At 41.8% G+C, this 15,028-nt stretch overlaps 5 protein-coding genes and 1 long non-coding RNA gene across 8 annotated transcripts; 3 read left to right on the top strand and 3 right to left on the bottom strand.

The window, feature by feature from the left end:
- The first annotated feature begins 28 nt into the window (after positions 1–28).
- On the top strand, positions 29–2,360 carry LOC104823053 (probable glutathione peroxidase 5). Its single transcript, XM_010554477.2, has 6 exons — positions 29–271; positions 363–439; positions 557–618; positions 777–895; positions 1,621–1,788; positions 1,888–2,360. Exons 1-6 carry the CDS (start codon positions 212–214, stop codon positions 1,918–1,920), a joined length of 519 nt encoding a protein of 172 aa, XP_010552779.1. The 5' UTR covers positions 29–211; the 3' UTR covers positions 1,921–2,360.
- A 105-nt stretch (positions 2,361–2,465) lies between these two features.
- On the top strand, positions 2,466–3,606 carry LOC109117063. Its single transcript, XR_002024554.1, has 3 exons — positions 2,466–2,801; positions 2,879–2,928; positions 3,014–3,606. It is a non-coding gene; the product is annotated as an uncharacterized LOC109117063 (long non-coding RNA).
- A 97-nt stretch (positions 3,607–3,703) lies between these two features.
- On the bottom strand, positions 3,704–5,202 carry LOC104823051 (transcription factor MYB59-like). The gene is made up of 3 exons (XM_010554476.1): positions 4,915–5,202; positions 4,591–4,834; positions 3,704–4,514 (listed from the first exon to the last, which is right to left on the bottom strand). Exons 1-3 carry the CDS (start codon positions 5,109–5,111, stop codon positions 4,053–4,055), a joined length of 903 nt encoding a protein of 300 aa, XP_010552778.1. The 5' UTR covers positions 5,112–5,202; the 3' UTR covers positions 3,704–4,052.
- Positions 5,203–7,192: 1,990 nt separating this feature from the next.
- On the bottom strand, positions 7,193–9,226 carry LOC104823050 (cyclin-U3-1). Its single transcript, XM_010554475.2, has 3 exons — positions 9,009–9,226; positions 8,105–8,518; positions 7,193–7,658 (listed from the first exon to the last, which is right to left on the bottom strand). The coding sequence occupies exons 2-3, from the start codon at positions 8,503–8,505 to the stop codon at positions 7,391–7,393; spliced, it is 669 nt and encodes a 222-aa protein (XP_010552777.1). The 5' UTR covers positions 8,506–8,518; positions 9,009–9,226; the 3' UTR covers positions 7,193–7,390.
- A 580-nt stretch (positions 9,227–9,806) lies between these two features.
- Positions 9,807–12,570, top strand: LOC104823049 (RAN GTPase-activating protein 1-like). 3 transcript variants are annotated; one of them, XM_010554472.2, is made up of 2 exons: positions 9,807–9,981; positions 10,698–12,570. In XM_010554472.2, exon 2 carries the CDS (start codon positions 10,713–10,715, stop codon positions 12,315–12,317), a length of 1,605 nt encoding a protein of 534 aa, XP_010552774.1. In that variant the 5' UTR covers positions 9,807–9,981; positions 10,698–10,712; the 3' UTR covers positions 12,318–12,570. The 3 variants fall into 3 exon arrangements, with proteins under 3 accessions (XP_010552774.1, XP_010552775.1, XP_010552776.1); XM_010554473.2 differs by having other exon boundaries at positions 9,807–9,986; XM_010554474.2 differs by lacking the exon at positions 9,807–9,981 and adding an exon at positions 10,008–10,134.
- Positions 12,545–14,554, bottom strand: LOC104823094 (chloroplast stem-loop binding protein of 41 kDa a, chloroplastic). The gene is given in 8 exon segments (XM_010554519.2): positions 12,545–12,917; positions 12,986–13,077; positions 13,152–13,384; positions 13,485–13,623; positions 13,694–13,796; positions 13,887–13,955; positions 13,957–13,997; positions 14,077–14,554. Coding segments are annotated over 8 exon segments (1,269 nt in total). The 5' UTR covers positions 14,455–14,554; the 3' UTR covers positions 12,545–12,703.
- Positions 14,555–15,028: the final 474 nt, after the last annotated feature.

Raw genomic sequence — 15,028 nt, 5'->3', positions numbered from 1 at the left:
CTAATTGAAGGAGTGGTGTTGTGGGTGGGAGGAATAATGAGTTAGATTAAAAAAACAAATCAGAAGCGAAGGGCGTCAACGTCGACGCTTCTTTCGTCTTCTATTTGAGAGCATCCCCAAAATTTAGAAACTTTTGAAATCCCTCTCCTTGGGTTTTCTCTGCGTTGCTTCGTCGTTCCAGAAACGCAGAGGGAGAGAGAGCTCCGGCGTGATGGGTGCTACTTCTTCTTCATCGGTTTCCGAGAGATCCATTCATCAATTCACCGTCAAGGTGGATCGCTTCATTATCTTTTGTTGTATGTCGAAATTTGGCTGGAAAAGATTATTTCTTCTCTGAATTTGGGATGGTTTTGGGAAATCAGGACAGCTCCGGCAAGGACTTCGGCCTGAGTAATTATCAAGGGAAGGTCCTTCTCGTCGTCAATGTCGCTTCCAAATGGTCCGTCTCCTTTCTTCCTATCGAGATTCATTCTCTTGTTTTTATTTCTCCTATGTAGGTTATGGGATTAGTAGAGTGGTTAATCTATATGGTGTGGTTTGCGATTGATAAAAACAGCGGTTTCACCGAATCCAATTATACACAGCTCACCCAACTCTACTGCAGATACAAGGACAGAGGTCTCTTCCCTCCTCCTCTTTTTGTTCCCTTGAGAGTTTTGTGTTTCGCAACCCCTACTATACGTTATTCATATAAGGTTTCTTTATCTGTTGGTTGGTTTCGATTATACATTTATAAGATGAGAGTCGGTTGTCGTCTCCTAAATATCTATTCTCAGGGTTTGTGGTATTGGCGTTTCCATGCAACCAGTTTATGAACCAAGAGCCAGGGACAAGTCAAGATGCTCATCAATTTGCTTGTACAAGGTTCAAGGCCGAATACCCTGTTTTCCAAAAGGTGAGGACTTTGTTTGTGCTACAATCATCTCTGTTCTATCAAAACAATAAAGGACCAATCCAGTTCGTATCCCATCTAGTGGGTGTGTTGGGAAGGGAATATGCTAGGCCACCTTACCCCTACATTTTTAATGTAGAGAGATGGATTCGAGCCCGCGACCTCAGACCCCACGATAAATGTTTTTACCATTGAGCCAAGTCTGCCCTTCTGTTCTATCAAAACAATACTTAAAGTTTTTCTCTTTGCCGTTTAACGATTGAACTTATGCTTGTGGTTAGTTGAGATGAGGTTGTATCTTATGGGACAAACTTAAATTTGTTTATTTTCCATAAATTGAACTTGTGGTTGCAGTTTGCTTTAGATCAGAATGTTCGGGGGTGAGGTTCATTTTGTGGGCTTCTATGTTTTATACTGATCTATGATTGTTATTGGAACCACAGCCATGAAAGCTGTTTAGAGAATGTAAAGTCACTTTGTAGTGTAGAATCCTTGCATGTTCTGCAATGTCCTGATATTAACTTGGAACGTAAATAGCTGTAACCTACGACTATGATATCAGAAAACAAATATGTGTGGGAACTTTGTCAATAATTTCGTTGATTGTTTGGACAAAACCAGCTAGCTGGCTAGGTAGGTAGATCTCCCCTTTCTCTGTTGGAAAAATTAACATATTCTCTTTTTTTGATTTTCTTGGGCATCACTAAACTGTCTTAGAGAATCTGTAGGTGCGAGTAAATGGTGAGAAAACGGCACCTGTGTACAAATTCCTCAAGGCAAGTAAGCCAGGACTATGTGGCTCCAGAATCAAATGGAATTTCACAAAGTTCTTGGTCGGAAAAGATGGCCGTGTCATTGCTCGTTACGGACCGACCACTTCCCCCTTATCAATCGAGGTTCTCTCTCTCTCTCTCATCATATTATCTAATCTTCAATATGTATATGAGAGCATTGTGGTCATATGTAGCTGTTGGTTTTTTTTTTTTTGCAAACAGAAAGATATCAAGAAAGCCCTGGGAGAGGCATGACAGCTTCTCTTACATTGGTTTGCATCAGATGATTAACATCAACATTAAACCCTAATAAAACCCTTCACAACTTTCCCCATAACTTCTACATATTTAAGATAAATTTCATATATTTAATAGCATATATAAACACCAAAATACTTGTCTGATTCCAAATCTGAATGGTCTGGATGAGAGTGAAGAGGAGGAGAATGACAGCGTGGCCGTCCCTTTCCACATGTCCTGTTGTACGAGCTTTTGTAATGACAATTGAACGATACGGTTATATCGTAATAGCGGGAGTTTCCCTTCCAGAACCCAAAGCAGAGATTGTTCACCATATCAGCCACTGAGCGAGTGTCCCTCAACGTGTTGTGTATCACTCCCTTTCATTTGTACACACATCATATATCAGTGTGTCATTTGATCGAGAGAATGTCCACATAGTTTATGGTTCTTTATATTGCTATCCAAATAAACCATAAATTGTCATTAAACAAAGCAGAGATTGTTCAAGCGAGTGTCCCTCAACGTGTTGTGTATCACTCCCTCTCATTTATACACACATCATATATCAGTGTGTCATTTGATCGAGAGAATGTCCACATAGTTTATGGTTCTTTATATTGCTATCCAAATAAACCATAAATTGTCATTAACTGTCTAAATTTACGGCAAATTTGTTGATTTTAGATTAAAAATATATTGTATGTCTCCAATGTATTCGGCATAGAAAGAAAAGGGTATTGTCCATGTACCTTTCTCGGTGAGCAAGTCGACGTCGACTGAGGAAATTTAAGAACTGGACGTAGTCGCATACGTATGATGTCGATGGGTAACGGCGATGCTCGCCATCAGATTCCTCCGTACAAACTCCACCGAGTGGTGTGCAATGAATGGAGGTAATGTTAGACAACCCTTCTCGAAGCTTACTTCCAAGGAAAGCACGTTTCTAGCTGTTTTGGGTTCAACTTTTCAGATCTTGAAGCCATGTTTCCCGATTGGACGGTGGATCGGGTCTGCAAAGAGGTGAAATTTAGATGTTTAAGACTTTCTTTAGGAGCATCCTGAGTATGAACTTGATTCATTTCTACCTCTTGCCTTCTCTGGTTAGCTGCCGAAATGGGAAGTGACAATGGAGGGTTGAAGAAGACATGTGAACATCGTCAAGGCTCTTGCAGATAAATACCCTTATGAGAACTTGCAGCTAGTCACCAATGGTGAGTACTGTTTCTCAGTTCTCGTTCGGTATCTTCCTAGTTTCTACCATCATGTATGTTTATCTCTATGTTTCTGAAAAACCGGTACATGTCTTGGTGGAAGCACATCATACTTGGTTGTATAGGGTATCTTGTCTCCATCAACTGGTGACCATCTAACTTGTCTTAACGGATGAAATCGCTTCCAACCTTAGTTCTGCTTTGTTCTGTGAACTTAACCCTCCCATGTCGTTGCTTTGCAACTGGCCCTCTTCTAAGATATGTTTCATGAAACACTGTAGAAGCAAAGGACTCTAGAATGAACTATTTGATATTTTTCTCCATCCACCATCATGTTTGCAAAATGCAGGGGAGGAACTGTATTTTCAGCGTTCCTCAGAGATGTAACTTTGTAGGAAGCAGATTACTGTGCATATTTCGAGTGGAGAAGACGGGTGTCTAATGGAGATGGGTCGCTTGAAGCCGGCAAATTTGAGGTGATTACCAGTCATGGTCAAGCTGGAATTCCCTCAAGCACCACAGACCATCATGACCATATCATAAGCCAAATTCCAGTCTAGTCAGAATGTCTCTTTCAGTTCATGTTCCTGTACTTGTTGGTGTTTGAACTCCTTTCGTAATGATCATGGTTTCACACTTTACATTCAATCAATAAGATCATTGTTCTGGAAAAATTCCACGTTTCGACACACTTTTGAACTGCTTTCAGACAAGTTTGTAGAAAATTTGTATCGAAAAGAAACCAGAATCTGATCTGCACACTACAGAAAACAGAGGGTGAATTACAGTAAGCGAGAGATATAGCACAAGCAACAAGGAAAACACAGAGGAATGCAGTCATATCTATTGCTAAGAACATCCAGAGACAAATCAGTTAGAACTGAGCTAATTAGGCCTAAACAGACATCGTTTACAATGCCAGAAACCTCGCCATCAGTCAAATGGATTACTATGAAGTGGATCAGCTTGATCAAACATGTCAGAAGGGAAATCATCCAAGAAGACGTCTGGTTCATCCCTCCCAACATGTCGGCGGCTTCTCGGCGGCTCAAAGAACGGCTGGGGAAGAGAGAATTGTTCGGCTGAATCACATGGTCCGAGGATGTCGTAGAAACAATGGTCATCCATCCTGGACAAGAGTTCTTGGCTGTCGGGTGAGAATTGGATGCTTGATTGCGGCTGAGGCAACTGCTGCGTTTCGGTGAATAAGGATGTCTCCATCAATCCGAAATCTGTCCCAAAAGCAAACGGATGCGTCTCAAGCTTAATGCCTAAATCCGGCATTGCCAATGTTTCCACTGGTTGGGATGCGTCTAAATAAGCGGATGAACATGGAAGAACAATCTTCGACGATGAAGCCGACATCTCTTGCCCGACAAAGCCGAAACCTGGAATCTAAGAATCCACCAGACATGAAATAACAACTGGTAAGAGAAGAGAAAGATTAGACGGGCTCTAGATATGAATTTACCTCGGAAGAACCGACAGAATCACCACCAGATCTCGCGCTATTGAATTTGTGAGGTCTGGAACTCGATTCGCCCGATGAATTATGGAGAATCCTGGCGAGCCTCTTCTGTCTACTGCTCCAGAAATTCTTAACGTCGTTATCTGTTCGTCCGGGAAGATACGTAGCGATCCTCGCCCACTTGTTCCCGAACTGTGCCTGCAACTCTATCACCGTCCTCTCTTCCTCCGCCGAGAACTTGCATCCACTGAAAATCCCAAAAAAAAAACCCAAAACTTGAATCGAACCCGAGAGAAGGAAGAATCGGAAAAGGGAAACGGTGGGTACTTCTTCAAATTGGGACGGAGTTTGTTGACCCAACGGAGACGGCAGGATTTTCCTGTCCGAAGAAGAAGACCTTTGGATCGAATGGAGCTCCAGTCACGAGGGCCGTACTTCTTGACATGGTTGATGAGGACCTCGTCTTCCTCGGCCTTCCATGGGCCTTTCTTAATCTCCTCCTTCTTCGCTTTCATTTTCCTCATCAGAATCTGCAGAAACAGAGCTTCGTCTTCAGTTTTTTTGGTCGGAGAGAGAGTAGTGACGGTTGGAGGCGGTTACATCCCACCACCCCACTTCCCCCCAAGTTTCTCTCTCGCCTTTCGAATTTCGAACCCGTAATTACATAAATACCCTTCCCAGATACTGGCCCAAGTTGAACTTAAAAGCCCAAGGCCAAATCAAGCACTGTAGGCCCGTGGGCCAGAAAACAGTGTAAAAAATATGCTACATGATTGAATATATAAAATTAAGGATGAATATTAGATGTCAAATATGTAAACCCATAACTTCTACATATTTAATCTATTTTCACCTGATGTAAACCCATATCTTACACATATGAATGTAAATATTTATATTTATTTTGTTTATTATTATTATTTTTTGAAATTTTTTTTTTAATTTTTCTAAAAGAAAAGTATGACAACGTTTTGTTAAAATCAAAATTGATACGTTATCGTTCTTAATACATATTAAAATTGAGGGTTAAATATGATATGATTTTTCGAATTTATTTATATGACAACATTAGAGTTCGGGTTTTATTTAACAAAAAATTAATTTAGGTTTATTTTGACAAATTTGGCAAGTTCAGGTATCACATGATACACGAATGTTGAATAGATATTAATGTAAAATCATATATTGAAAGTTGTCTTATCCATGACGTGAATTTAGCAACTAGACTCACGTTCGACGAGTTAGAATATGAGTTATGATTTACTCGATCCTCGTCGATCCACAATGGACCGTCTCTTTCAATGATTTATTAAATAAATGTAAATCAGCATGTTAAAGTTATAGATGAAATTTCTGAATTAATTAGAACTAGAGCAATAAAGATGGAATTGCACTCTGGTTTTAAGACACATTCACGCGGTGCGTGTAGGGGTATTCAATCGTATATATATACACACACACAGATACATGAAAGCAGTATAGGAGTATTTAGAAACATCTTCCCACCCGATTATCATTCGTAATACAAAGAATGGAAAGCTCATCCAAGCAATTACATCAGCCTCCTCCTCAGGTTGTTTATTTATATATATATTTTTATAAATGTGATAACATGAAAATACTTTATATATAAAAATACACAATGTATTGAATGAATGCAGGAGAGGAATGAAGTTGTGAGATTGAGAGCAGATTGTGGATGCATGCACTGTCGAAGGAAGATTAAACACGCCCTTGAAAAAATCGATGGTAACTAATTATCGGAATATAATATGCAGTCAAAACGCATGCATGCATGCACTACGTGTGTGTATCGTGTGTGTGTGTATATTATGATAATAATAATAATAATAATAAATAAATAAATTGGCAGGAGTGAATTGGGTAGGGGAGAGGGAAGGGACGATAGAGGTGAAGAGCTCAATGGAGGCGGGAGAGCTTAGAGAAAAGCTAGGCAAAGCTGCCAAAAGAATCCAAATCTCCAAGGAAACACACTCTCCCCATCCCGCGATGGGCCACTTGATAGTCAGCAACGGCAACAGAGGCATCTCCCACATGAAAATCGAACGAGGCATCTCCCGCATGAAGATCGAACTCACTTTCGACAATCCCCCCTCCACCGACGTCCCTCCCGTCCATTCTCCCCTCCCGCCCGTCCCTTCTCCCGTCGAGGGAAGCATCCCGCCGGCCCCTTCTCCCGTCCAGGGAAACGTCCTGCCGGTCCCTTCTCCCGTCGAGGGAAGCGTCCCGCCGGTCCCTTCTCCCGTTGACGGAGCATCGAGGGAGAGGGTAGCTTCGGAAGAAGGAGAAGAGCAGCCTGACCATTCCACGTCCCAGCCGAGCAGTAGCAGTAGCCCGGTGGCGAAGGCTACTCCTCCCTGCGAAGTCTACCTTTGCCATATATTGTGAAACCTAAAAGCCTCGTATTCCTTTACATTCACACGCACATATAATTTCTTTATAACGACTTCATAACCTGGGAGGGGATTTTACAATTTCATGTTCTGTAATGTTTATCCATCATCATGCTGCAATTATTCACGACCTATGAACAGACAATTTCTTTTTAAGCCAAATCACAATCACCTCAAATGGTGAATCTAAAAAGGGGCAAGAGTGTGTGTCACATACAATCAAAAAACCTAGAAAGAATGCAATACATTTTCAACACACCAGAGGACGTACCAACCCTTTTACCTATGAGAAGAACCGCACATATTTTTACACACAGTACAAAATCACAACAACAGTGGAAAAGAATCGCCAGTGTTACCAACCAAATCCGATATCATACCCTCTGCAGTCACCGGGCTGTCGTTTGAGGGCAGGCTGACTCCGGCCTCCTCTTTGGCCAAGTCTCTTCTTTGGCTCGACACGCCTGTTGGATGGGCCACTCGATCTGAAACCCCTCCCCACTTGTTTCTTTCTCCAACTGACAACAATATACATGAAATGTCTGGGGCTTTACTTGAAGCTTGAAGTCAAGCGTAAACAATAATTTCATCTCCAATCTGTTCAATTCTCTCGTGCTCACACCCCCAACTCTTGCATAGTAGGCATTGTTGAAATACCTGCAAATCCGGAAACAGAGAGATATCGGTCGAGTATGAGGATCCATGAAACCTGTAAAGCTGAATAAGATTTGAATACCCTCAAATTTTTCCTTGCAGTGAAAAATCCCCCCAGATTATTAAAAGCCAAATTGCCATGATCATGTGGAACCCTGGCTAAGAATGTTTTTCATGTTGTAATGCGATTGGATTCTTTTATTAGTTATGTTTAACATTTGTTTCCTTGTTGAGTTTAGATACATTTTAATTCTCAAAGACTCTTGACTTTTTTCTTTTTCAGTCAAAGGGATCAGAACTCTGGAAGACATAGGTCTTAAGACATGTCTGAACCACAAAACCCCCCATGTTCTGTTGCGAGTCTTTTGTGGAAAGTTGGCGAAGTGGAGCTCGCCTATGATTTCATACTGATGACAGAACATACCAAAAGAGATGGAGTAGTGATCTACCTGTCATCCAAGACTTTTGCAGCCAACATGACACTTGTTATGAGAAGCCGGTGGACATTGAGCGATGTGAGATGAACACGAGCCAGCTGGAGGAACCGATCCATGTAAATCTGGGCGACGACAAAGCAAGAGGGGCTGCAGCCGGAGTATTTGAAGATACGGTCCAAGTACTGCCTGACGCTGATGTCAGGCGGAGACCGCCCATGAAACACAGTTGCAGAGTCTTTGATCTCGAACGATCCAATTAATTTCTCATTCTGCAGCACAGATCTCTCCAGAGACGAAGAAAGCCATGACAGAACCATCGGTGACTCTTTAACCCGTTTACTCGAGAGTATGAGCCCCATTCTGAGGCATAGATCTGAATCAAAGCTTTCTGAATCTGGAGGAAGGGTGCCCATTTCTCAAACGGATCTGGAAATGAGAAAGAGTATTAATGTCAACGACAATGAATAAAAACTTAAGATTTATAGCACCCACCGACAAGACAATAGCCTTATTGGTCTGGATAAAGCTCTAGTTTCGATTCATAGTTCAGTTAGTCGCTCGATTAAGTTGAATCAAGTAAAACGACTTATCCATCACTCTTGGCGCCCAAAATCGTCGCAAAATCCCTACTAATGCATCGAGATCCGACAAGTTTTGCCAGGGGCAATTAGACGCCTCAAAAGCAATGCACTAAAACCAGAAACGTACATCTAAATCTTGGATCCGGAACCCTAATTTACCCAGAAATTTGTAATCCCATGGGAAATTCGCTCTTACGGCGACCTAAAGGCATCCATCCGAGCAAAAACGAAATGACTTTCGAGTTCAAACGCCGAGATATACCACCAATACCCAAAAGGGAAACAGATAAATCCGCGAAACGACAAAAGCACCTAAAGACGGCTAGACAAATTACCTCAGGTAAGAAAAGGGAACTCGCAGATTTTGCCGGGAAAATAGCCCAAAAATTTCTTCTTCTACGGAGAAGTAGAAAAAGGCAGAGAAGAAGAAACTTGGGACATGGAAGCAGGAAGATGCTTATCCTCAGCGATTCTCCATATTTCTCTCTACAGGGAGCAACTGGGGAGGAAGAAGGTGGGATGCTCCTTTCTGTGTTTTTTTTTTTAATTATATATTGTAATATAATATATAAGATTTTAGTAAAATAAATGAAAAAAAAAATGAAGAGGAAGGGGAAGAGAGAGCTAAGTTGGCATCGTGAGGGAAGATTCGCGTCGGTGTGAGTCCAGCACAGTTCGTTCACTCACACACAATTCGGCGATTTTCCCTCAGGCGGGCCCACCTCCCACTCGTTTCATTTTGAGTTTTCAATGATTGAGATCGTTTACTTAAGAAATTATGTAACTTAAGCAATGGGGCAAACTATATATTATAATATTATATTACAAATATAATATCTATAATCATAAATTAGAATCAACAAAACTATAAAAAAAACTAAAAGATAGATAAGTGAAATTAGGGATTATAAAAAAAATCGGTATAACCCAAAAAGATCCCTACCGATTTAAGCAAGCAAACTAATTAGTGGACCGAATTACAGTGGGTAATATAGGCCCAATGATATAAGGATTGGGCCCAAAATGAAAACCAAACAAGGCTGGGCCTAGATAATTCTTAGGCGTTTATGGTCATTTCACCCAGAGGAAACCCTAACTAGCAATCATATTTTTTCGATTTGGCTCTCACTTGCGAAATTTGGTGCTTTTTGAATTTGATTTTAAAAGTTTTCGTAAACATCATTGCCTCCATTATCATCACGAGGATCAATGATTCCCTAACTTCTGCTTCTTCATCACGCTTCTCTGAATCTGGTCCCCCTTTTTACCGTTCGATTCCCGATTGTCGACCATCCCTCTAATCTATTGGTAAGGTGAATTCTCTGTCCCATTTCTCGACATTTCTGCCCTTCCGGATCTTGTTTCGATATTCTGATTGCTTTACTCTTCTCCGGTGATTTTTGGGTTTGTAGTTTAATCCTTTTTTTCTAGATATTTTGAAGCCTCGTGTGCTTTTCCAAGGTAAATTTCAAGTTATAATCTGAGTTGAATCTCGCCGTTGTTTTTGCATTTGTTGTTCATTGTTCAACAACACGGTAATTGAAAACGAGTCCCATGAATTGTTTGCCTTCTGCCTGTTATTGCGTTTTGTTTTGGTGAAATTTCATACAGCGAAGGGGAAGGTAGTCTTCTGATGGGTGTATCGAGTGTAGGTTGATTGACGTTTTTTTTGGGAGTGGGTAGAGGCGACTTTCTTCTTCAAAAGTCAGATTGATCAACTAAATCCTTGTCCAAAAAAAAAGTTCAGGACATGCTCACAACGTTTTCTTATCCTAGGCCATTTTACTCTATTTGATCTCTTATTACTTTGTTATGTTCAATATTTGTGTTTGAGACACTTCCGGATCAAAAAAGCTGCGTGTGTTGTTCTGAGACTTCTAACTCTTAATGTTCCCGGCTTAACCTTTCCTGCCGGGTTCTTGTTGTGCCTTTTAAGCATTCCCAACGATCATTATTTTCGGGCCATTTTTACTTATTAGGTTTTGGTTGATGGTAAATAATCTCTTTGTTCGTTCCAAAAACAGGATCGATCAGTTATCATGGATCCCTCTGTGCAAGCTACACAAAACCGTGTTCTATCGGTGAAACTGTGGCCCCCAAGTCAGAGTACCCGGCTAATGCTTGTTGAGCGGATGGCCAAGAACCTAACGACTCCTTCAATCCTCTCCAGAAAATATGGCCTGTTGAGTCTGGAAGAGGCTGAAGAAGACGCCAAACGGATAGAAGAGGTGGCTTTCGCTACTGCAAACAAACACTTCCAAAATGAGCCTGATGGTGATGGCAGCTCTGCTGTGCAAATATATGCCAAAGAATCGAGTAAGCACATGCTTGAAGTGATCAAACGTGGCCCACAGGTAAAGTCCCATGTGGAGTTGAAGATTGAAAATGTTCTGTTTGATATATCTGGTGGTCGTAGGGCATTTATTGAAGGGGAAGAAACTAGGGAACTCTTGAGACCTTTGACTGAGCCGCAAAACTCCTTCACCAAAATTTGTTTTAGCAACAGAAGTTTTGGCTTGGAAGCAGCTAATGTTGCAGCGACCATCTTGACTTCTATCAAGGATCAGCTGACAGAAGTGGACCTTTCAGATTTTGTGGCAGGTAGGCCAGAGGCAGAAGCACTTGAAGTCATGAATATGTTCTCCTCGACCTTGGAGGGTTGTCAGCTGAGATACTTGAATCTTTCGGATAATGCCTTAGGTGAAAAAGGAATTAGGGCATTCGGGTCTCTCATTAAATCTCAGAAAAATCTGGAGGAGCTTTATTTAATGAATGATGGCATCTCAGAGGATGCTGCGCGGGCAGTTCGTGAGCTTCTTACTTCAACGGACAAAATCAGAGTCCTTCAATTTCATAACAACATGACAGGAGATGAAGGAGCAATTGCTATTGGAGAGATAGTTAGGGGGTGCCCATCTTTAGAAGATTTCCGGTGTTCATCCACGAGAATTGGTTCAGAAGGCGGTGTTGCCCTAGCCGAAGCACTTGAGTGTTGTACCCGTTTGAAGAAGCTTGATCTCCGTGACAACATGTTTGGTGTAGATGGTGGGATTGCTTTGGCCAAGGCTTTATCAAGGCTGACCGATCTGACTGAGATCTACCTGAGTTATCTGAACTTGGAGGATACCGGCACAGATGCTCTTGCTGAGGCCCTAACAAAATCTGCTGCTCCTATCGAAGTTCTGGAATTGGCTGGGAACGATATTACTGCAAAGTCCTCGGCTAAATTGGCAACTTGCATTGCCTCGAAACTGTCGCTTATGAAGTTGAACCTGTCAGAAAACGAACTCAAAGATGAAGGGTCGATCTTGATTGCCAAAGCAATAGAAGGCCATGAACAGCTGGCGGAAGTAGACTTGAGCACCAACATGATCAGAAGGGCTGGATCAAGGGCTTTGGCGCAAGCTGTTGTGAACAAACCCGGGTTCAAGCTGCTGAACATAAACGGGAATTTTGTATCAGAGGAAGGTATTGATGAGGTGAACGAAATATTTAAGGATTCCCTGGATAAGCTTGGACCATTGGACGATAATGATCCCGATGGAGAAGATATCGGTGATGAAAGTGAAGAAGAGGAGGCTGAAGAAGATGAGGAACTGGAAGCAAAACTAGGAGGCCTTAAAATTAAGCAAGATGGGGAATAGGAGGTAACATGATAGTTCGTTCTCTCACCGTTTCCATGTAGTTGGTATATTTTTATTGAATTATCTCCAACAATTCTTGGAATCAGCTTGTTCTTTAGAAGGGGGAGATGTTATGAACATTTTAATGTAGCCGCAGGTGAAAGATCTAAAGGCTAAAGCTTTGTCATCAGAAACTTGGATTTAGGAGCGATATTCTTGTAGAACAGAACCGTTGATCTTCTGTTACATAAAAGCATTGTTATTTGGGTCACTACTTCAGGGCTCGATCCGAATGGCATAGGAAGACAGGTGTGATGTTTATTTCATGATATGAGAAGAAAGTACACAAGTGAATGAGGCGAAGAGGATCTGGTTTGATGAAAATGGGGGGGTGATTCGTGATGGGATCAAACGGCAACAGGAGTTTTGAGGATCTTGTCGTCTAATTCGAATTTGATGTCTTTCTTGTCTCTCCCGATCTTCACATACTCTTCGAACCGTTCCTTCAAATCGTCAGGCAGATTTGTCGTGCTTTTCCACCCCAAAATCTCCTTTGCTGCTCTTGGCTCGGCGTAGAAATGCTGCATTTTTCCATATTTATACACCCATTCAAAAAAAAATCTTTAAAAATTTGTTATGTAAGGGATTCGAATTTGATGTCTTTCTTGTCTCTCCCGATCTTCACATACTCTTCGAACCGTTCCTTCAAATCGTCAGGCAGATTTGTCGTGCTTTTCCACCCCAAAATCTCCTTTGCTGCTCTTGGCTCGGCGTAGAAATGCTGCATTTTTCCATATTTATACACCCATTCAAAAAAAAATCTTTAAAAATTTGTTATGTAAGGGAAAGAATCTGTTTGGGATCGTAGTGAACAATCTCCACCGATTTGCCGGCAGCAGCGGCACACAGCTTGGCCATGCCATCAAGAGTGACGGCTCTATCGCTAACGCAGTTGAATATGTTGCAACAAGCGGCCTCCGGGTTCTGGACGGCTAAGGTCAGCATCGATGATAAGTCTCTCACATGGGCTATGTTTGTAAGCTGCAGTCCCGACCCCGGAATAGGTACTGGTCTGTCCCTCACAATCCCTATCCTCAACACCACAATGTTTTTCTTTTTAGCAAGAAAGAAAAAGCGCTTTAATGTCCCGATTGTTGTGTCCAAATGTCTGAAGATTGGGAAACTTACGGTCGAAGAACCATTCTTCGCAATCTTTGTTGTTACCGGAGCCGATCATGTACTGTGGTCTGAAGACTGCCCAGTTTCCACAGGTTTCGGCTATGTACTTCTCTACTCCGACATGACCTGCGTCGGCTTTTACTGTGTCCTGCCATGCGGAGAACACTACAGTGAGAAGAGCCCTGTAGAATATGGGAAGGAATCTAACAGTTCCTTACTCCTTCGACGTGAGGAGGTTCGTCAGTGGGTTTGTAGATTCCGGCGCTGCTTATGAACAAGAATTGCTTCACTCCGGTATTCTTGGCCCAATCAACCACCGGTCTATTCGGAAGATGAATCCATCCATCTTACTGTTGTTTTCGAATGGAATCATGTGAATTGAATTCATGAACAAGAGAATGGAGACCGAACCTGACTGTGTCCAAATCTTTGCCGTTGTTGTCCAACACAACATCAAATGCCTCCCCTCCGACCACTTTCCGGGTCTCCCCACACCGTCTTCCCTCCGCCGCCCACAATTTCCTGCATAAGACAGAGAAACAATTAGGCCAATTTGGCGATGCAAATCTTAATAGTGAGTGTTTGGAATTGGGGAACTGACGGAGAAGCGGCTGAAGGGAGGCTTCTTCATCTTGTCGGAAGCTTCGTCTCCGACGGTGAGGATGGTGACGGAGTGGCCGGCGGCGAGAAGCTCTTTGGCGAAGTAAAAGCCGATGACGGCGTGGCCGCCGCTGTTGGTGTTCACAATCAGCACATTCTTCTTCTCCTCGGCGGCAGCACTTGCCTTCACCGTGAACCCCCTCGGATCCAACATTCTCCGACTTCTCTGTGGGTATGTGAAGAAAGAGGCCGAGGAAGACAGGGAAGACGAAGAGGAAGCAGAGAAAGAAATGCGAGGGAGAGATGTTGGGAAGAGATTGGTCAGAGATTGTGTTGATTTCGATGTGAATATCAGAGAGGAAGAAGATAGAGCCGCCATTTTTCTGCTTCTCCTCTCTCCCTCTCTCCCTCTCTATCTTCTTATGATCTCGTTTGATCGTTCTGATCTGAGAGCCAGTAGTTTTGTTCGTGCAGATAACAAGTAACGGTCGGTCCATTTAGCTTCGTTATATAATTATATATATTAATATAAAAATTGGTGTATATAAAGTGAGTAAATCGGGTGAAAGTGTCTAAAGTCCAATAGCAAGATAAATGGGCCTGATTAAAGGTCTGGCCCAATTGAGAGACCGTCTCTTGGATATAAATTAAAAAAAAACCTGAAAATCGTAAATAAACAAAAAGGATAATCGCATAAAAATACCGAATTTTTACAAAAATCCCAAATAAATATTCGAACTATAAAATTATCATATAAATACCTGAACTTTTCAAAATTCTCACATAAATACCCAAATTTTTAAATTTTTTTCAAATCAAACAAACGCAACTGCTGATTCAACAAAAAACTGCTGACTCAACAAAAAAAACTGTTGACTCGGCAAAAAACTGCTGACTCAGTATTCAAAAATATTATTAAATATCCAAATATTCATCTACATGTATTTAAATTA

This window comes from Tarenaya hassleriana, unplaced genomic scaffold (assembly GCF_000463585.1).
Source record: "Tarenaya hassleriana unplaced genomic scaffold, ASM46358v1 Cleome39, whole genome shotgun sequence".
Classification (NCBI taxonomy): domain Eukaryota; kingdom Viridiplantae; phylum Streptophyta; class Magnoliopsida; order Brassicales; family Cleomaceae; genus Tarenaya; species Tarenaya hassleriana.
The sequence above is the reverse complement of the archived record's forward strand: the minus strand, read 5'-3'. Positions and strand labels throughout refer to the sequence as shown.